This window comes from Leptopilina heterotoma, unplaced genomic scaffold, assembly GCF_015476425.1.
Source record: "Leptopilina heterotoma isolate Lh14 unplaced genomic scaffold, ASM1547642v1 Lhet_36, whole genome shotgun sequence".
Lineage (NCBI taxonomy): Eukaryota > Metazoa > Arthropoda > Insecta > Hymenoptera > Figitidae > Leptopilina > Leptopilina heterotoma.
In genome coordinates this window covers 1,315,742-1,336,006 of record NW_025111040.1, presented here as the reverse complement: position 1 = coordinate 1,336,006, position 20,265 = coordinate 1,315,742, and the positions used below count along the sequence as shown (strand labels likewise).

At 26.3% G+C, this 20,265-nt stretch overlaps 1 protein-coding gene across 1 annotated transcript in view; it reads left to right on the top strand.

Annotated features, from left to right (window-relative positions):
* Window positions 1-10,578: 10,578 nt before the first annotated feature.
* The window catches only part of LOC122505501 (agrin-like), a 70,510-nt gene continuing 60,823 nt past the window's right edge, over window positions 10,579-20,265 (top strand). The window contains exon 1 of the mRNA XM_043617166.1: window positions 10,579-10,891. Within this exon, the coding sequence (XP_043473101.1) occupies window positions 10,843-10,891 (49 nt within the window). The 5' untranslated portion in view covers window positions 10,579-10,842. The remainder of the gene's footprint in view (window positions 10,892-20,265) is intronic.

Below are 20,265 nucleotides of genomic sequence, written 5' to 3'. Positions count from 1 at the left end.
ATGAATTTTATTTATATTTCATATTATAATTTATTGATTTCATTACTTTATGTCTACATTCTTACACAGTGAAAATTATGTCTCATTAAAAGATAACGCTGAAGTTAATTGAATTTTTAAATTTAACAGGCACTGCGTCTTAACCCCTTCGCTGTGAGGAGAAAAATTTATAAAGTGGGTCGAAAATGTTAAGAAATTTTTTGGTGACCAAAATTTGTAAGATTAGGTACAGTTAGGTTTTGGGGGTCTCTGATGAGGAATCTGAAGTCAGATTTTCAAAATTAAAAATGGCGGATCCAAAATGGCGGACGTATTTTTTTAAATTCATCGGATTTTGCTTGAAACTTGTTACTCGGGGGTTTTTGAGGTCGCTGATTCCGAATATGAAGTCAGATTTTCAAAATTCAAAATGGCGGATCCAAAATGGCGGACATATTTTATTGAATTCATCGGATTCGCTTAAAACTTGTTACTCGGAGGTTTTCAAGGTCTCTGATTTGGATCCGCCATTTTGAATGTTTAAAAATGCACTTCAGATTCGTTATCAACGACCCTAAAAAAACCCTCGAGTAACAAGTTTCAAGCGAATACGATGAATTCAAATAAATACGTCCGCCATTTTGAATTTTGAAAATCTGACTTCAGATTCGTTATCAGCGACCTCGAAAACACCCAAATAACAAGTTTCAATCGAATCCGAGAAATTAAAAAAATATGTCCGCCATTTTGGATCCGCCATTTTTAATTTCGAAAATCTAACTTTATATTTGGAATCAGCGAACTCGAAAACGCCCGAGTAACAAGTTTCAAGCAAATCTGATGAATTAAAAAAAATACGTCCGCTATTTTGGATCCGCCATTTTGAATTTCGAAAATCTAACTTCATATTCGTAACCAGCGACGTTGACAACATTTTGATATAATTGTGTGAAATATTATTTTGATATGATAATCTATGCTGCCTGAGATTTAATATAATAAAAGTATCATTCAAAACAGTCTACTTTTGAGCAGCCATATTGGATTTTGGTTTTCGAATTTTCAAAATTTGACTTTAGATTCGGATTTAGCGTCGAAAATACCATAAGTAACGTATGTGTGACGTAAATTTACTTGTTTTTTCTGCCTTTTATCAATTTTTTTGTATGTACGTCTATAGACGTACCTCACACTGGAAGCCCACTTTCAAATGTACGTCTATAGACGTACCCTTACAGTCAAGGGGTTAAAACAGTCAAAATGAAATTTAACTTTAAACTTAATAACAAAGTTAAATTTATAATAGAAGTCAGAGTGAAAATGAAAGTCAATGTCAAAGTCAAAATTGAATCGAAAGATAAATTACAAAATCGCACCCCAGAATTCTAATTAATTTAACCAGAATTCCGGTTAGTTTTAGTAGAATATAGTGTTAAATGTATCCTAACTAGAACTGTTTTTAAGAGTAATAATTAAATTACTAAATTTGTATGAATTGTATAAGTATGGACATTAAATAACTTAACAAAATTAATTTTTTTGTTTCAGTTCCAGTGAAATTATCAACTAACCAAGAAACTAATTGACGAACCAATCAACCAAACAATCAACCAACGAACCAACGAATCAATCAACCAGCGAACTAACCTACCAACCAATCAGCGGACCAACTAAAATGACAGGAAATCAAGAATCTTTGAGGGTGGCTCAGAAGCAATGATGTGGAGGAAGGAAGCCATCGCCTCAACTAAATATTGAGTCAAAAAATTTATTTAACCCCTTCTCTGTTTCATTCAAATCTCGTGTCAATTTTATTCTTTAGATATCAACTTTAAATGATCCAATTAGATTAATTAATTTCTTTTAAATTGTTTACGATCAGTTTTAAACGAACCAATTACTTAAAATTTAGTCGCGATTTCAATAATTTTATGGTACAAATTTCTGAAACAGGGAAGGACTTATACAACATAGTGACACCATTGGCAAAATGTATTATTTTGCAGTAAATTGAAATACTGCAAAATTTAATATTTTTGCCAATGTCTTTTATTGTTATTGTATTTACATTGTATTTTCTAAAAAATTTCATGCATGTTTTCTCATTCTTTCTGATTGGAAGTAATTGTTTTCACGATTTTTATTTTCAAGTAGATTTTCAAAATTTAAATTTTAGTTAAAATGCCTTCAGAGAGATAATTTAATTTTGTGTTTATAATTCATTAAAAGTAATGCATGAGTTGTCTAAAAGTTAGATTTTCCATTTTTTAAAGTTAAAAGTTGGTGCATTGGTATTAAAAGTTAAATGTTCTATTCTTTGAAGTTAAAAGTTGATGCAAATATTTGAAAGTTGAGTTTTTCTGTTCTTTAAGGTTCAAAAGTTGGTGCATGTAAGATTAGAAAGTTAACCTGTATGTAATTTTCTTTCAGCAAATTGATAAGGTCAAAGTGACCCCCGCCCAGGTGTGACAGTAAGCCGTTCCGGAAGACGGTACCGCGTGCGACCTTTACACCTGGGCGGTAGTTTAGAGAACCACGAAGTGTTCAAGTGTGTGTGTTTGGTACCAAATCGTAGTTTTGTGATTATTTAGCTAAATGCGTAGGCAGGATCAGCTTTTTGAGTATGTTTGCTGTCAAAAAGTAGGATTGTGATTATTTAGACGACGTGGGTAGGCAGGATTAGTGTTTTTTTGTGTGTGAATCTGACGCTTTAAATGTGGGCAGGTAGGAAATCGCGTTTTTTTTTGTATGCATCTGTATCAATAACTGGCGATCCACTGCATACAACAGTGCCCACTCAACCATGACTACAAACAGTAGTTACTCGTGGCACTGTATGCGACGGGGGCCCACGAAAAGTTGACTTATTGTTAGGCGGATAAGAGTCAACTTTGATAAAGGGCTCCCAAATTCATCAGGGCCTCACAAACTGTGATGTCGCCCCTGGCATTTATTTTTATCTTGTATTTATTGCATTTTTGTCACTATGTTGTCTTCTTTATTCTGCTCTAATAACAGTTCTTTACTTTTTTATAGAAAAATTATTGTGTTCAAAAATAATTTTTCAAAAAAGGTAAAAGAATCTGAATATTTTTATGCTACTTGTGTTTTGTTTATTAGTATTCAGCATACATTTTGCTTGTTGCTGTTTAGTTTTTTTCAGTTGCAATCTGAGTCCTAAATTCATGTCGGCAGATTAATCATAGTAAGAAAATTTTTATACCATCAAAACAATCACTTTTCAACAAATTATGTATCTTCGATTTCTTCTTGATGTTTGGAAATGAAAATTTAATTGAGTCATAAAAATTAAATAATTATTTTAATTACAAAATGAAAGATTGAAAATTATTCTTGATTTTGCAATTAAAATCTCGATTAGAATTTTAAAAATTGACAATATTGTTTATATTATCAATTTCGGAATTTTTAACTGTTCCCCATTCATCCAAATAATAATCCCTCCCCTCCCCTAACTAAAAATACCAAAAAATGGTATTGTTCATAATTTTAATAATTTCATAATATTAACTCATTACAAAATGTCCATTTGTGCATATCAGGGATTTTAAAAGATTTTTATTATTAATTTTTATTTTTATACTAAATATCAACACATAAATAAATACTAATTTAAGAAGTATTATAATAAAAAATTTTTTAAATTAATTCATAATTTTCCTGAGATTCTAAAATAGAGACTATTATAGCATGAAAACATTGCATCGCAACAATTTTGATATTTTTTTTGTCTCAATTTGATATCCTTAGAAAAGCTGTGTAACAGGAAATAAATTTATATTTTTGACGCTTAGCGTCAACGCTAACTTCAAAGACCTATTTTAAATTATAAGTAGTAAAAGTAATCAACAAAAAGTTTTGACAATCATGTCTCCTTATACAAACACAGTTTTCTTGAAAGTATCAAATTAATACTATAGTGGATCAAATTGATGCCAAAAATTTTGATCAATAATGAGCGCTTCAATGCAAAAGCTCGTTCGATGCTCGAAAATTTTTCGAGCGTTGAACGAGTTGTTGCATTTGAACGCTCAATTTTTTATTTGATCCACGTTTTTGGTATCAATTCGTTGCAATTTGATGCTATTAAGTTAACAGTGAAAACATCTTATTTAAGAAAAAAAAATTAAAGAAATACGCTACAACTTCAATTTATGTACTGTTATGAAAAAAAATATAATTAATTGTTATAGACAGTTTTTTTTAATGATAAATTATATTTATATTCCTATCGAGTTGAACAATTGTGTATAAAAATTAAAAATATCGTCTCATGGGATTTAAAATATGAAATATTATTTAATAATTGTAAGGCATATAAAGCATATTAGTAAGTAAAGTAAGAAATTTGATTCCGCATGTTTGATATAATACACAGTACACACATAGGGATCTTGTATGGTATCATTTGATTTATGAGCAATTGAAATTGACGTTTGTTGCAAAGGGAGGGGCAAATTATTACGGATTAACGAATAAAGTACGCTAAAACTTATTGCAGACTTAATGCAGACTTATTGCTCTTGTTGGGGTCCTCATAAATAACCGTTACGGCTGCTACATGACCGAATCGCGGAATACGACGAATAAAGTCGTAAATTGGCTGTCGGTCATTGCGCATTTTCTTCGTGTGGCTCTTTCGCCTCCTCCTGGACCGCATTTTACTAAAAGGAGGTTGCATTAACGGTCCATAATGATCTTCGATTGCATTTCTTTCAAGAGTAGGTGTAAATGCTGTGTTCAATTGGTTCAATTTATCTTCTCTTTTTATTTTACTGTAAAGTACCTCATCTTTATTTATGAAATGTGGATTATTCTTTCTGTTTCTGATGTCGATTTTTAAACATCAAATTTCTTTAATTTTCTTGATCTCTCTGTTTCTCTCGTTCTCTTTTTCAAGTTTTTGGAAATTTGTCAAAATAGGAGAAAGTTGATATTAGCAAAGAGTTTTCCATCTTTAAAAAATATTATTTCTCCTTGATTCCTAAGTCAGAGTTGCCACAGATCATCAGGGTTAAGAAAATCAAGGAAAAGTCAGGGATTTTTATTAAAAGTACAGGAAAAAATTAAATTTGCAGGATACATAAAAAAATTCTGAATTTTTGTGTCTTTTTGTTTGTCTCATAAACTATGAAATTACCAAGATTTCTAAAAAAAAACTTAAATTTTCTTCTGTTTCTGACAATAATTTATTTTAAATAACATAATTCTATTGAACACTTGCTATTAAAGTTACTACTTATAAATCATTAAATGAAGTATTTTTTTGAAAATTTTAATTTGAATTCTGTTGAAATTATTTTTAATTTTAAAAACTTTAGCGCAACTTTTTGAAAGAATGCAACTAAATTAATAAATTTTAAAATTCTTTACAGAAATTCAATTACTTTCAATTATCTTAATAAATAGCAAAAATCTTTGCCCAAATTCAATTATTGTCAGTAATTTTAATAAAATTCATGGTAAATGAGAAGGAAAAATGCTAAATTTTAAGAAATTCGGTTTTTCAAATTTTTGATAATTTTTAATAATTTTAGATTTTTTACCAAAGGGCGGAGACTATTAAATAAGTAAAGTGTTTTTGAAGAGCCCAAAAATAATGAAGCTAAATGCAATAAAAAAGAAGGAAAATTGTTGAATTTTAAGAAATTCGGATTTTTGAATTTTTAATAATTTTTTATAATTTTAGATTTTTCACCAAAGGGTGGAGATTATTAAATAAGTAAAGTATTTTTGAAGAGCACAAAAATAATGAAGCTAAATGCAATAAAAAAGAAGGAAAAATGTTGAATTTTAAGAAATTCGGTTTTTTGAATTTTTGATAATTTTCCATAATTTCAGATTTTTTACCAAAGGGTGGAGACAATTAAATAAGTAATATTTTCCTATCGAAATAGCTAATGGTAACTAATTATTATTTTTTTTCGGTCAAATTAAATTCTCGGCTATTTCGTGATTTTCCAGATTGGTAGAAATACTGTTAAATGTATTGGTAGAAACTATAAAACCCGTCGAAGATGGGTACGATAGCTAGTGATAAAATATTTATTTAAAAAAAGTATCATCTTCGAATAATTTCGCAATATTAAAGAAATTTGTAAATAAATGTAATAGAAAATTCTTTTGAGTATCTAATCATTTTTAGTCATTCAGTATATATATTTTTTAGGGTCAGGAAAAAAGTAAAAATTTTGTTTGGAAATCAGGGAAAAGTCAGGGAAAAACGTAATTAAATGTTTGTCTTTATAAAATTTCTTTCGTTTTACACTTATTTTTATTGTCGATAAAATTGATTCTATCACGATATTTACAATTCTTGATATCATCAGGATAATAAAGTTATTTCAAGATTCAACTATATTAAGTGAGTTATAAATTTTGCATTAGGTAGAAAAATCTATTAGGAAATTGACATGTAAAATAGTGGTTTAAATGTTTGTGATGGAATAATTGCCATTGGCACTACTCAGAATCTTTTTATTTGTAATCAGTAAATGAGAGAGGCGATAATTATGCCAACTACACGATAACATAATGATAACGAGATGTTATCTTGTTTCATCTTGACAGGCTTTCTTCGCAGGAAAGATGAAACAAGTTGACAATCCAGTTTTTCATATGTCAATCATCGTTGAAAGTTCTAGAAGACGTTGTTTTGAACACATGACATTTGAATATTTACGTTTCAATCTTTTCATTAAGATAAAACAAGTAGTAAATAATTCTTCTTTAAATTATTAATTAATTAATTAGCATTAATATTTACAAGTAATAGCAGTTTTATTTTTTTCTATCTACATTTTCTTCTTAAAGTAGAAATCGAGGTGGAAAGATTATTTCAATATTGAGTAAATTATTCAAATCGGGAAATTTTTCTATTTTTTCTCAAATTGGAGAGAAAATTGATTCTTTTTGAATCGAGAGAAATATTTTTGTTTTAACCGGATCTTCTCTTTATATGTCACTTCTCCTTTCGAATATATCTAGGATCAAAAGTTGTTCTTTTTATTAAAGAAGATAAAATCTGAAATAAAAAGAAAAAATTTGATGCATATACAGCAGTAAATTTTTCCTTATTAGTTGAAAGAGTAGAAAGTGTATAGACTTTTTTTTTCGCTGATTTTTCATGATTTATGTAGGCAAAAAATAATAAGTGTGTTAGTGTGTATACTATTTTTTTCTGTCATTAATCCTTTCTTCTGACACCTTAACTTCCGTGAGGTTTAGAGTTTTTGTTTGTCGGCTTTTGAATGAATCTTGAATTAACCGGAAGAAGAGTTTTGCTCAGGATGCACGCATCAGTCTTTTATCAACCTTCAATACCTTTAGAAACTGTCATCCAACTTTGTATATTTTTTTAAAAAAGCCTCTCTTATGGACAGAAATTTATGAAATGTAACAAGTGTATTTATAATTATATTTCTTTTTTCGTCATAAAATATCGTAATTTTACAAAATTTAAAAAATTTTTTACGTAATTTATCGATTTTTTAATAATAATTGATTTAAAAGTGAATTTTAGTGTAAATTTTAGATAATAATTGAATATTAAAAGCATTATATCATGAATTTTTTAGAGATAATTGAATTTAGATAAGGTTTTAAACTAAAGTCTTTGAAAATATGAATTTTTCATACTTTTAACTCACAATTCTGTGGAATTAATTTTTTTTGACAAAGTTTAATTAAATTTTTGTTTGAAAACTCAGTCATCCTTAATTCTTTTATTAGTTGTTAAATTTTCAAAAAGGTTTAAATTAAATTTTTGTGTCTATTTTTCATTTCTAAATTCAATCCGAGGCCTGCAACTGGTACATCGGAGTAAACCTTTTAGTAAAATGTAAAAGCCGAGAAGATTTGCCTGAAGGTAAACACTGACCTTATTGGTACTTGCTTATATTTTCACTTTTCTGTATATCCTCTAGGGAATGAAAAATTCTTAAATGTATGTATAGGAAAACATGTATTTACCATATGGAAGGATGTTAAAATTCCTGTATTTAATCATTTTAAGATTTTTGTAAATACATTTACACATCAGTTGTTCGTTAATAATATGTTATTAAATGCATAATTATTATTAATTATATAAATTGTATTATTATTGTATATTATGTGTATGGACATAATGATGGATATTTATATTCATTTGTACATATTCACTTCTAAGAATATCTCGTGCTTTCTAAGTCCGAGAATCATTTGAAGTGTATGTGCATTTTCGGACGATTGGGAGAAATTATTGACATTTGAAGAAAGTTATTTTTTTTTGTTTAAAATATTTATATTGTTGTTTTTTTATAGTTTTTCAACTTTCTAACATTTGAATATTATGGATTCACATGCGTGCAATATTAATACTGATTGGCACAATATAGATAAATTTCTTGGAAGAAATTCAGTGGATAGATATATTTCCGAAGTGTATACGGAAACTAGGCTAAAATTTTACTCCTCCTATGACTTTCCTTCGATTTCAAGTTTTATATTCTCAAGAGTCTCTTCCATTATTCATTTTATGGCTTTGATTCCATTCGTTCACTATTAACGACTATAAAAAAAGGATGATGTCTGTTATACTTTCGAGAAGTATACACTCAGAAAAAAAGCTATCTTTAACGGATTCCTCCTATTTTGAAGGCAACTTTTCCTTTTTGTATATATATATATTCTTTATTCGATGGGAAATTCTTTTTAATAATATATCTATATTGGTAATAATGTTATTGGTTGAAAAAGATTATGTATAATATAGGGAGAATGAAAACGATTCAGGGAAGACAGTAGGTTAGAGAAAGGATATAGGAAATATATTGCAGTCTGTTTTGTATCGCTGGTGATTTTGCAAAAATGAAACAGAGGTTGACATCAATGACTGAAGAGTTGAAATGAATTCACGGAAAAGAGGTCACTATTGCTGGAAAAGCTTGATATAACCTTTTAGAGAACTAGTCCCCTTATTAAGTGTGCGGTGTGCCAATCATGTCATAATTAAGTCGTAATGTATTAACGGTATTTAATGGAGTATTATTTTTAAGAAAAAATTAATGAAAATGCATAAGAGCTTAATAAAGTATGCATAATTTATAATTTTCTTTATTGATCAATTTGTCACGCCGAGTTAGACATTTTTACACTAATGGTCAATTAGAGGGAATATACATTATTATAAAACATGTTAAATAATACTTTTAATAAATTATTGACAAGCAAAGATTCTAGTAAAAGCGTCGTTTGCATTGTAACATCTATTCAGTGTATTCTTGTTTGAAGGATTGATTTTGTGCTCTGATCTATTGATGCTCTATTCGCTTTATTTTTTATAAGTGAGCGAATTTTCATGACATCTGGGCGGTAATTTAATAGTTATATAAGATCTGTAAAAAATAATTATGTAAATTTTTGCCTAATGTTTACTAGAATTCATGTAGAAATTCTACACTCTAAATTTGAAGTAGTAAAAACGTTTACTAATTTAAATTACTGACTTATTTTTTGCTTAATAGAATTAGTAAACTTTACTAATAAATTCGTAGAAATTACTATTTATTAGTACCGCGAAAACTCAAATCCTTGAATGCTCAGAACCTCGAAGACTCAAATCGCCGAATGCTCAGAGTCTTCGACTCGGAGTGCTCGACGTCTTCATGTTTTATAATAATATTCTTAAAAGTTATTGAATTTTAATTTTTTTGAAATCTTAATTCCTATGGAAATATAATAATGATTAAATATTTATTTAAAAAAGAAGTTATTGATGTTTTTGAATAAATCTACAATTATTTTGAGAGTGAATCAAAATTTTCTTTAGAGTCAGGGTAAAAGAGAAAATTTTGTCTGGAAATTAGGAAAAAGTCAGGTGAAAACAAAATTAATTTTTTATGGCAACCCCTTTTCTTCCTTGGGTGTAAGATCAACTTAAAAATATCAGATTGTAACGAATTGATATAAAAAATATGGATCCAAATTTTTGGCATCAATTCGATATGCTTTAAAAAAAAACTGTGAAAATGGGATAAAAAAGTGATTTTGAATAATGAAAATTAGGGAGAGTGAGAGAGGATGGGTTTTAGGCAGTAGGGTATGAAGTTGTTGATGATGAGACTCGAGTTAAGTTAAGAGATATGAGATTGAATACTCCTTGGAAGTATCTCCTTGGAAGGTCGTGCAAAATGAAAGGAAAGAAACTCTCAGGTGCGCCTAAGTGCAGAAGATGTATCCAACTGACATGACATTGCTCTCGTCTGCGACCTAGAACGTTGGAGAACTCTCCCCCAGGAGACACACTTACTTCCTCGTAATTATATCAAGCGCCAAGGGACCTTGAACTCGACTATTTCTCATTCTCATGCATATTTCCCGATGTTTCCTCATACATTTTAACTCCTTATTTCTCTCATTATAATCAATCTTATCAATTATTAATTCATGTCCATCGGTGGCTTAATTGGTCCTGGAGGAATTGAACTGAACTGACATCTCCATCCTGATTGGGTTACAGAAGGTGGCCTAGAAAGTGGTGCTCGATAGCCTCCCCTTCCCCTTTGTGACGGTCCGGCTATAGCCGGACCGTCGGCTGTCCAGCGACAGTTGTTCGTGGACCTCGAAGGACGAAAGAGGTCGAAGAGGGCATTTCCGCCTCCGCCTCCTCCTCCTTCTTTATTAAAATTCTCTCTCTCTCTCTCTCTGTCTGTCTGTCTTTCTATCTTTTTTTTTTCACTCTTTTTCTTTCTCTCCAACTTTTTCTCTTGTCACGTTCCACGTTCGCTTAGAGTCAGTCGTGCGCTCGCGAGATCACGAAAAATTTCAACTGTGTGCCGTTCCAATATTGAAGGTCGAAGGATGCGACGTTACCTCCTCCTAGGGATTTTTCTGCACTGCTGTCTTCGAGGTCAGTCAACAATCTACTCCAACCATGTGAATCATTCGTCAAACAAAGTTTCCGCGGATTTAATTATCATATTTTTTACGGGTTCAGTGTGACACGTGATTTTTCTTCATTTTTTTTCTTTTTCTTTCTTTTTGATTATGGTGTTTTCTGTTTTTCATATATTTTGGACACATTTCCCTCGGGTGCAGTAAGTTTTTTTAAGGATGTTTTCTAAATTGGTTTTTTAAATTTCCTTCTTGAAAGTTCTTTATAAGATCTTTAAAAATCTAGAAAAATTTAGGATACAAGTACTCTCTAAATTTGATTTATTAAAAATGTTTACTAATTTGAATTAGTAAATGACTTTTTGATTTTGAGTTAGTAAATTTTACTAATAAAGTAGTAGAAATTATCTATTTATTAGTAAATTTTACTAATTCAAAAGCAAAAAGTCAGTCGCTAATTTAAATTAATAAACATTTTTACTAATTCAAATTTAAAGAGTACTGAGAAAATTATACTAAAAGAACGTTTAATATTTATTCACAACTATTTTTGTTGTCTCATCTTTCTTAATATTTTTAAATAGTACAAGTTGAGCCACTAACTCATAGTAAAATTTCTGTTTACTAATTTTTAGTCCTTTTTCACTTAAAGTTTAGTAAAAAAAATTGTAACTACTAAACAAAATAGTAATATTTCATTTTTGCTGTCTCCTCTTTCTAAATTTGAAGCAATAAAAGTGGAGCCACTAATTCATAGTAAACATTTTTACCAATTTTTGTCAACTTTTTAATTTCTAATTTTTTTTAGTAAACTTGAAGCTTACTATTTTACTATTTTCATTTAGTTGTTTTAAAATTTTGTTATTGAAGTTTTAGTGAAAAATTACTAAAAATTAATAAAAGTTTTTACTAATTTAAATTAAAAAATTTTTAACTAATTGTTAGTAGAATTTTAGTACTACTTTTGTTTTTGTTCTTTGAAATTTTTGTTTTGAAGCTTTAGTAAAAAATTACTAGAAATTAATAAAAATTGTAAGTAGAATTCCAGTATTTTCATTTAGTTCTTTTAAAAATTTTTTAATTTTTGTACTGTAGTTTTAGTGAAAAATTTCTAGAAATTTTGACTAATTTAAATTTCAAAAAATTGTAACTAATTGTTAGTTGAAACTTATTATTTTTCTTAGTTGCTTTAAAATGTTTTAAATTTTTTAATAAGTTTTAGTCAAAAACTACTAGAAATAAGCAAAAATTTTTACTAATTTTTAAATTTCAAAAAATTTTAACTAATAGTAGAATTTTACTATTTTTGTTTAGTGGCTTTAAAATGTTTCACATTTTTTACTACAGCTTTTGTCTAAAATTACTAGAAATTATAAATAACAGTAGAAATTTTTACTATTTTAAATTAAAAATATTTTTATCCAATTGCTAGTAGAATTTTGTTATTTTTGTTTAGTTGCTTTAAAAAGTTTTAAATTTTTTACTAAAGTTTTATCAAAAAATTACTAGAATTAGCAGAAATTTTAATAATAATTTTTAGTAGAATTTTTCTTTTTCATTTAGTTATTTTAAAAAGTTTAAAATGTTATACTGAAGTTTCAGTTAAAAAATTTCTAGAAAAAAAACAGAAAATTTTAATTATTTAAATTAGTAAAAATTTTAATTAATAATAATTGTTAGTAGAGTTAGAAAATTTTGCTATTTTCGTTTAGTTTTAAAAAGTTGTAAATTCTTTACTGAAGTTTTAGTGAAAAATGACTAGAAATTAGTAAAAAATTTTAGTAGAATTTTACTATTTTCATTTATAGTAGTTTAAAATTTTTTTTTAAATTCTTACTGCTGTTTTAGTGAAAAATTACTAGAAATTGGTAGAAATTTTTATTAATATAAATTAAGGGACGATTTTTTACGTAATCATAGACTGAGAGAGTAGCAGTAGAATAATCTGAAAAAATTGTATCAAAATATTTCAACACATTCTATAAGATAATTATGAAGATATATCTCAATTCATTATAATTATTTCTTCCGGTGTAGTGACGAGTGTAGATACGGTATTTTTTTCTATTAAGAGTACAATAATAGAGTAATTTAATCAATTAAAATTTCAAGCTCATGTGTGAACCATCTTACCAAAATTATATGTTTAAAAAAATTATATGGAAAAATTATAAGAAAATTATAGTGTTAAATTAATTAATTTAATGAATAAATTGAAATTTATTTAACAATTATGCTATACATAAAAATTTTAAAGCAAGATTTTACTTTGTAAGTAAATTGTTAATTAAGTGTGTGACTTTTATAAATAATCTGACAGAGGAATCAAACAAAAATAGTTGTGAATTTGAGAAATTTTGGAATTTAATTATTTTTAAGTTTCATTACAACATGCATGCATGAAAAAGAAAATTAATTTTGAATAAGAAATTGTTAACATTCCATCGATACTGGGTGAATTATGTTCACGCATTTCTATCGAAAGTGTAATTGCTGATCAGGAAGCTAATAAAGTATTGCTAACGATTATCAGAACAGCGGGAAATAACTCGATATAATCGATCTTAAATTTTGTATTTAAAATTCAAATTTTTATAATGCCTGCACTTGAAATATCTTACTTTGAAAGTAACATATTTATATTTAAAATGTCTGTTTGCAATAATGTACAATTTGGCTTATTGGATAATTAGAAAACTTACTGCACCTAAAATTACCTTTTCCATGTTTTTCAGTATAAATTGTAGGTAAATCAAATTTTTTGACTGTCAATTTTTTTTAATTTGAATAATTAGTGTTGTTTGAAAAAAGTTATATTCCGAAATTTTCTTTATTTTAACTTTTGTTTTTTATTGACTTCATTTATTTTTGAACTGTTTTTTTTTAATTAAACATTTTTGAACAAGAGTAATGTCACGTTGGGAAATTGTGACACTTGGGTAATTAAATTACCGAGATTAAGTGAGAAAATCGTGCTTTAAAATGAAAGAAGATTTATACATTCTCGTGAGAAATTTTTGATACATTGTGCTATGCAGCATATAAGAATGGGTGACACAAATTGAAAGAGGATTCAAGCTCTGGTTTTCTAGTTATTACATAGTCTAATAAACATAATAATATTAGTGAAATAAGGAAACTATAAGTAAAATCACATTTTTTTTAAATGCACAGGTTACAGTTAATCTAACGGATTAATGTAACAATCAGATTGTGTCTCATGCCATTAAAATTATTTTATTAATTAGAATAATTAACAGCCTCATTAGATTTATTATCTATAATGATCAATTATTGTAATTTGTTTGAACTAGATTATTATATGAATGATCCCAATTCAGTGAATTCTTTTTTTTCCAAACTATTACTTCATACGTATCTATACGGTAAAGGTTAATTTGAAAAATTCAGTTAGTTTTGATAAAAAAAGAATCCTGAAAAAAATTCTTCCATTCGGAGAATAAAAATAATTAATAGTTTCAAAAAGTAAAAGTCAAACAATTTATTGAATGATTAATTTTATTCTATAGTGCTTCAATTCTCTTTAGGTTAAATCATTATGGGTGCAAAATATTATGATATAATAAATTAGAATTTTTTTTAATTCTCTAGGGACGCGAACCGTCAATTTCTTTCTTTCTCCTTTTGGGGCTCATTAAATTGAGTGTTAACCCCAGACGTGAGGTTAATGAACAAGACTCGTTAAGGCAACTCGTTTCGACATAATCACCGCAGCCGAATATCATTTAAAACTTTTGATAAAAAGAGCAAAAGGAAATTCTTCAAACTCTAAAAGTAAATAATTTTAACTTATTAAAATTAGTTTGCAGAAACTTTTAAAGGGGTATATATTGGGAAATTAATTAAAAATTCCTCGTTATAAAATTATAATATGGTTTCAAAGAAGAAGATCAATTTTTATGGGATGATAAATTTTCATATTATTGCTGTGTCCACGAAAAAAAATTTAATGAAACGTTTTATTATAAATCATTTATTCATTATGTGAATAAATTGCTCTTAACCCTTTTTTGGGGTTAAAAGAGCTTCTCTTATTTCTCTCTCAAGGTAATTAGGGCGTTTAATTTTCTTTCAATCTTTCGGGTGTTCTTTTTTCCTCTTTCTGTTTTAAAGAAATGTACCTTAAGATTCATTGGCATTAATTTGTAATCACATTCAGTGGAACTTAACTAACCGATTAAAAGCTATTCGCACAATGATCACGTGTTTGCGTGCAGCTCGCCTAATTAAATATGCTAATTTCTCTTAAATTCGAGTAAAAACGTGTTCGAGTGACCCCACTTCTGCTTTCGAGTGAAATTCCCCTTTAGATTGTATATGCGGATATCATGCGAGAAGCGTTAACTATTTCGACAATCAGTGTCACGATGATTCGTTTTCATTAATTGCAATACGAATGAAAAAAAGCGAAAAAAAGTGTTGAAACAGGAATTTAGATTCTATCGGTTTTGAAAATAACATATAGATGTAAGTTGAATTTAAAGCACAAAATTCATTTTCATTTTTAAAGGAGTTCCTTTCCTTTTAATGCAATTTTTCCTCTTATAAATATCACGGTTGCCAAAGATCAGGAAAATCTGGAAATTCAGGGAAAAGTCAGGGATTTTTATTAGAATTCTGGGGAAAATTAAATTTGCAAGATTCATAATTAGTTTTATTTAATTTTTTAATATACATTTAATTAACTATTAAAAATCATGGATTTATAGAAGAATTTTAGTTAAAAACACTAAGAAAATTGAATTTTAGAGAAGTTACAAAAGTTTGCAGAAATCCAATCATGTTCCAAAATTTAAACAAATTATCGTCAAAATTTCAATTATCTTTAAAAATAATAAAATCTTCTCCAAAATTCAATTATTTTCATAAATACTAAAAATTTCACAGAAATTCAATTATTTACAAATTTTTTAAATAAATTTCTTTGCAATAATTCAATTATTTAATATTTTCATAAATAATAACATTGTTTACAGAGATTCAATTATTTTCATGAATAATATAACAAAACTCATCATAGAATTTAAATTATTTTTAATTAAAATTTGTAAAATAATTTTATCCCTGCGGAAAATTTTATAATTGTAAAAATAATTGAATTCATGCAAAAGGTTTGTCTTAACAATTTAGGAAATAATTGAATTTTTTTTAACCTTAAATGAAAATTTCAAAGAATAATTAAATTATTTTAATTATTTTAATTGAAATTGTATTAACAATAATTTAATTCTTATAAACAAATATTATCAAAATTTTAGAAAATAATTGAATTCTTGAAACGAATTTTATTAAATTTTTTTAAATTGAATTCCTGTGAAAAATTTTATTATTTGTAAAAATAATTGAATTCTTGCGAAGGATTTAAATAAAAAAATTTTAAATAATTGAATTCTTGTAGAATTTTCTAATAAAAATTGTTTTTAAAAATAAATTTCAGTTAAAATTTTAGATAATATAATTTGTATATTCAAAAAGTTTAATTGAATTCTTTTTTGAAATTATTTCATGTTTATATTTTATTATTTTGGAAAATAATTGAAGTCTTGCAAAGAATTTTTATTACATTTTTTTTAATAATTGAAATCCTGTGAAGAATATTATTATTATTTATGAAAATAATTAAATTCTTGCAACGAATTGTATTACATTTCTTTTAAATAATTGAAATCCTGTAAAGAATTTTATTATTTAGGAAAATAATTGAATTCTTTTGAGAAATTTTATTAAAATAGTAGATTCTGAAAATATTTGAATTTCAGCGAAAAATTTCATTCTTTGTGAAATGTAATTGAATTCTTGGAAAAAATGTTTGAAAATAATTACATTTTTCGAGGAATTTATTTAAAATTGTATTAAAAATAATTAAAATCGTAGGAAAAATGTTATTATGTAAAAATAATAATGATTAAATATTTATTTAAAAAATAAGTTATTGATGTGTTTGAATAATTTTACAATTAAAGAAATTCGTAAATATGTAACAGAACATTTTTGTTGAGTATCTAATAATTTTTATAGTGAATCAGAATATTCATTATTAGGGTCAGGGAAAAAGTGAAAATTTTGTCTGGGAATCAGGGAAAAACAAAATTAATTTTTTTGTGGCAACCCTGGTTATGTCTGTTATTTTTGGATTCAAAATGCACAAAGGAAATCACTCTGAATTTAAAGAAAGAAAACCAAGCAATAACTAACTTTTGCCGCACTACAAATTGGATCTTTTATGCTTTTAGCAGCAAAAAAAATGAATTAATTTTACAAGTCTCCCTCTCACCTTAAAAACGTATGAAATTTTACTTGATGCGACTTTAATTTTCATATACACGTATCGCAGCTGGTTACCAGTTTAAGACTTAGTTTGCTTGTTTTCTGGCCATTTGCTGGGTGTAATTTCTGTACTTGAACCGAGGCCGCACACATCGAAAATTACATGGCAAGTTTTCAATGCATTCGCCGACCGATGGAATAGAACTCTGCTACAATTTTCTTTATTTATTATAGTTTAAATAGTCTTAGGTTGAGTGCGCGTGAACTTGGATAAAGTTACTCTCGAAACGGGTAAAGAAAACGAGGAAGTTATTATGTACATAAATTAATTGAAAAACAACTTAGGTAAAAAAAATATGAACTACGTGTATCTTTAGAAAACAATTTATATTTTAGAGTTCGATTACAGAGTTCTAGATTAGATTTCAGCATTTCTTTTTAGCTTATTTCTATTTTAACTTTTAAGCAGAATGTAGTTTTTAAAGAATTTAAATTTCATAGAAATGAAAGTAAAAAAAAAAAAAAAACAGTTGAATATTAACTAATGTTTAAACAGAATAGTAAAATAATATTGTTGTTAGGAGGAAAGAGCCGGATATATAATATAATTGTCCTCTATAAAGCGACCCTGTTGTCACGTAAAAGAAACGAGTTTGTTGAAAACCAGCATTCATATATTTTTCTTATGGTGACAATAACGAGCAGAGCTGCGAAACTTACTCGCAATAAAAGTAATCGACATAAGGGGTAATAAAATGTAATAAACATTTCTTGCAAATGCATCGTAAGTTCTTAATGCACTCAATGTTGATTATAGAATCAAGATTTATTTTTATTTTAGTTTACCTTCAATTTCATTTTTTACTATCGTCAACCGGGGTTATTTTGTGCACCGATTGCGGCTATTTTTTGACTCAACGATTTATTAAATGCAGAATTAAAAAAAAATATCTTTTGATGTTTGTTGCGGACATTCAGATTCTGAAGGTGTCCTATGAGTTGGTTGATGTAAAAAAATCAGAAAAATTAGATTTTAAGGCATATTATTTTACATGGTTGCCAAAAAAATTTAATTTTGTTTTTCCCTGACTCTGAAGAATATTCTGATTCACTCCAAAAATTAATAGACACTCAAAAAAATGTTGTATTACATTTATTTACAAATTTCTTCAAAAGTAAAATTATTTAAAAACACCAATAACTTCTTTTTCAAATAAATATTTAATCATTATTATTTTTCTATAGGAATTAAGATTTTCAAATTCAAACCTTCTGAAATTCAATAATTTACGAGAATATCGTAACTATAAATTTAAATTTTCAAAGATTTTAATTTGAACCCTCTTCAAAATTCAATTATTTCTAAAAATTCAAGTTATAATGCTTTTAATATTCAATTATAATTATAATTCATAATTTTAAGTGAAATTCATTTTTTAATCAATTTTTAGTAGAAAATTTTTCGAGAATTCAATTATTTAAAAACAAAAATAAATAATTTATTAAATAATTGAATATTTCTTGAAATTGAATTTTTATGAAGAATTTTATCAAAATTTTTAAAAATAATTGAATTCTTTCGATAAATTTAAAAAAAAGTTAAAAATGAATGCAATTTTCTATCATTTTATTTTAAATTGTACTTATAAAAAAATAATTGAAATTCTGCGATAAGTTTTGTTATTTATGAAAATAATTGAATTAATGCAACGAATTTTATTAAAATTTTTTTTTAAAGAATTGAATTCCTGTCAAAAATTTTATTTGTGAACATAATTGAATTCCGGAGAAAAATATTATTATTTATGAAAATAATTAATTTCTTATGAAGAATTTTATTCAAAATTTTTTTAAATAATTGAATTTTGTAGAGTTTTTTAAAACTTTTTGAAAATAATTGAATTCCATCGAGAAATTTCATTAAACAACTGAAAATAATCGAAATCTGACGAAGAATTTTATTTAATTTGTTTTAAATAATTGAATTTTTGTGAAAAATTTTATTATTGAAAAGAATTGAATTCTTGGAAAGGATTTTATTAAAATTTCTTAAATACATAATTGAATTTTCCGAAGAATTTTTTTTTTTAAAGAAAATTGCAATTTTATTAACTAAATCTTTTAAAGAATTTTGTCAAAATTTTTTTAAATAATTAATATAATTTCTAAAAGAATTTTATTTTAATTTTTCGAAATAATTGAATTTCTCAGAACTATTTTTTTCAATTCTCTGAATATATTTGAATTCTTTCGAGAAACTTAATTAAAAAATGAAAAATAATTCAATTTTGACAAGAATTTTTAAAAAATTTTAAACATAATTGAATTTATGCAAAGAAGTTTATCACTTTTCAAAATAATTGAATTTCAGTAATCAGTTGTTCTTAAATTTCTATTTAAATTTATTAAAAATTGAAATTTTCTAAAATTTCAAATTGAAACCTTGATGTGAATCTATTTATGAAGATTGCAAACGAAACTCTTTTTAAATACAATTGAGTTTGAAATTTTTAAGTAAAATTATTCATTAAATAATTTATAAGTAATAATGTTTTATGATAGTTTTTGAAGAATTAAGTTATGTAAAAAGAAATTATTGTGAGAAATAAAAAAAATTGAAGGGTTTGAATTAGAATTCTTGTCAATTTCATAGTTTATGAAGCAAACAAAAATAACACCAAAATTTAGAATTTTCTTATAAATTCTGAAAATTAAATTTTTTCCAGTACTTTTAATAATAATCCCTGACTTTTCTCTGAATTCCCTGACCTGTGGCAACATAATTTTCCTTTATTTTCATTTTGTATTATGTTTTGTAATTATTTTCAAAGCATATTTTATATTTATAATTCCACTACATTTAAAATATAATGTCTAGACAGATTTCCATTATTTTATCTTCAGTCAATAATATTTAATTTAGGTTATTTACGACGAAACCTTTTAGCTGTCTTCTTCACATATCGTTTCCTGAAAAGAAAAAAAAATAAAGTGTTCTAATTTTCTTCTTATTTCTTGTTCAAAGGAGTAATCTTGTGAAATCAGACGGAAAGAGGAAAATACAAATTGTACAAGCGATTATCTTCGGAAGGCGATAGTTTA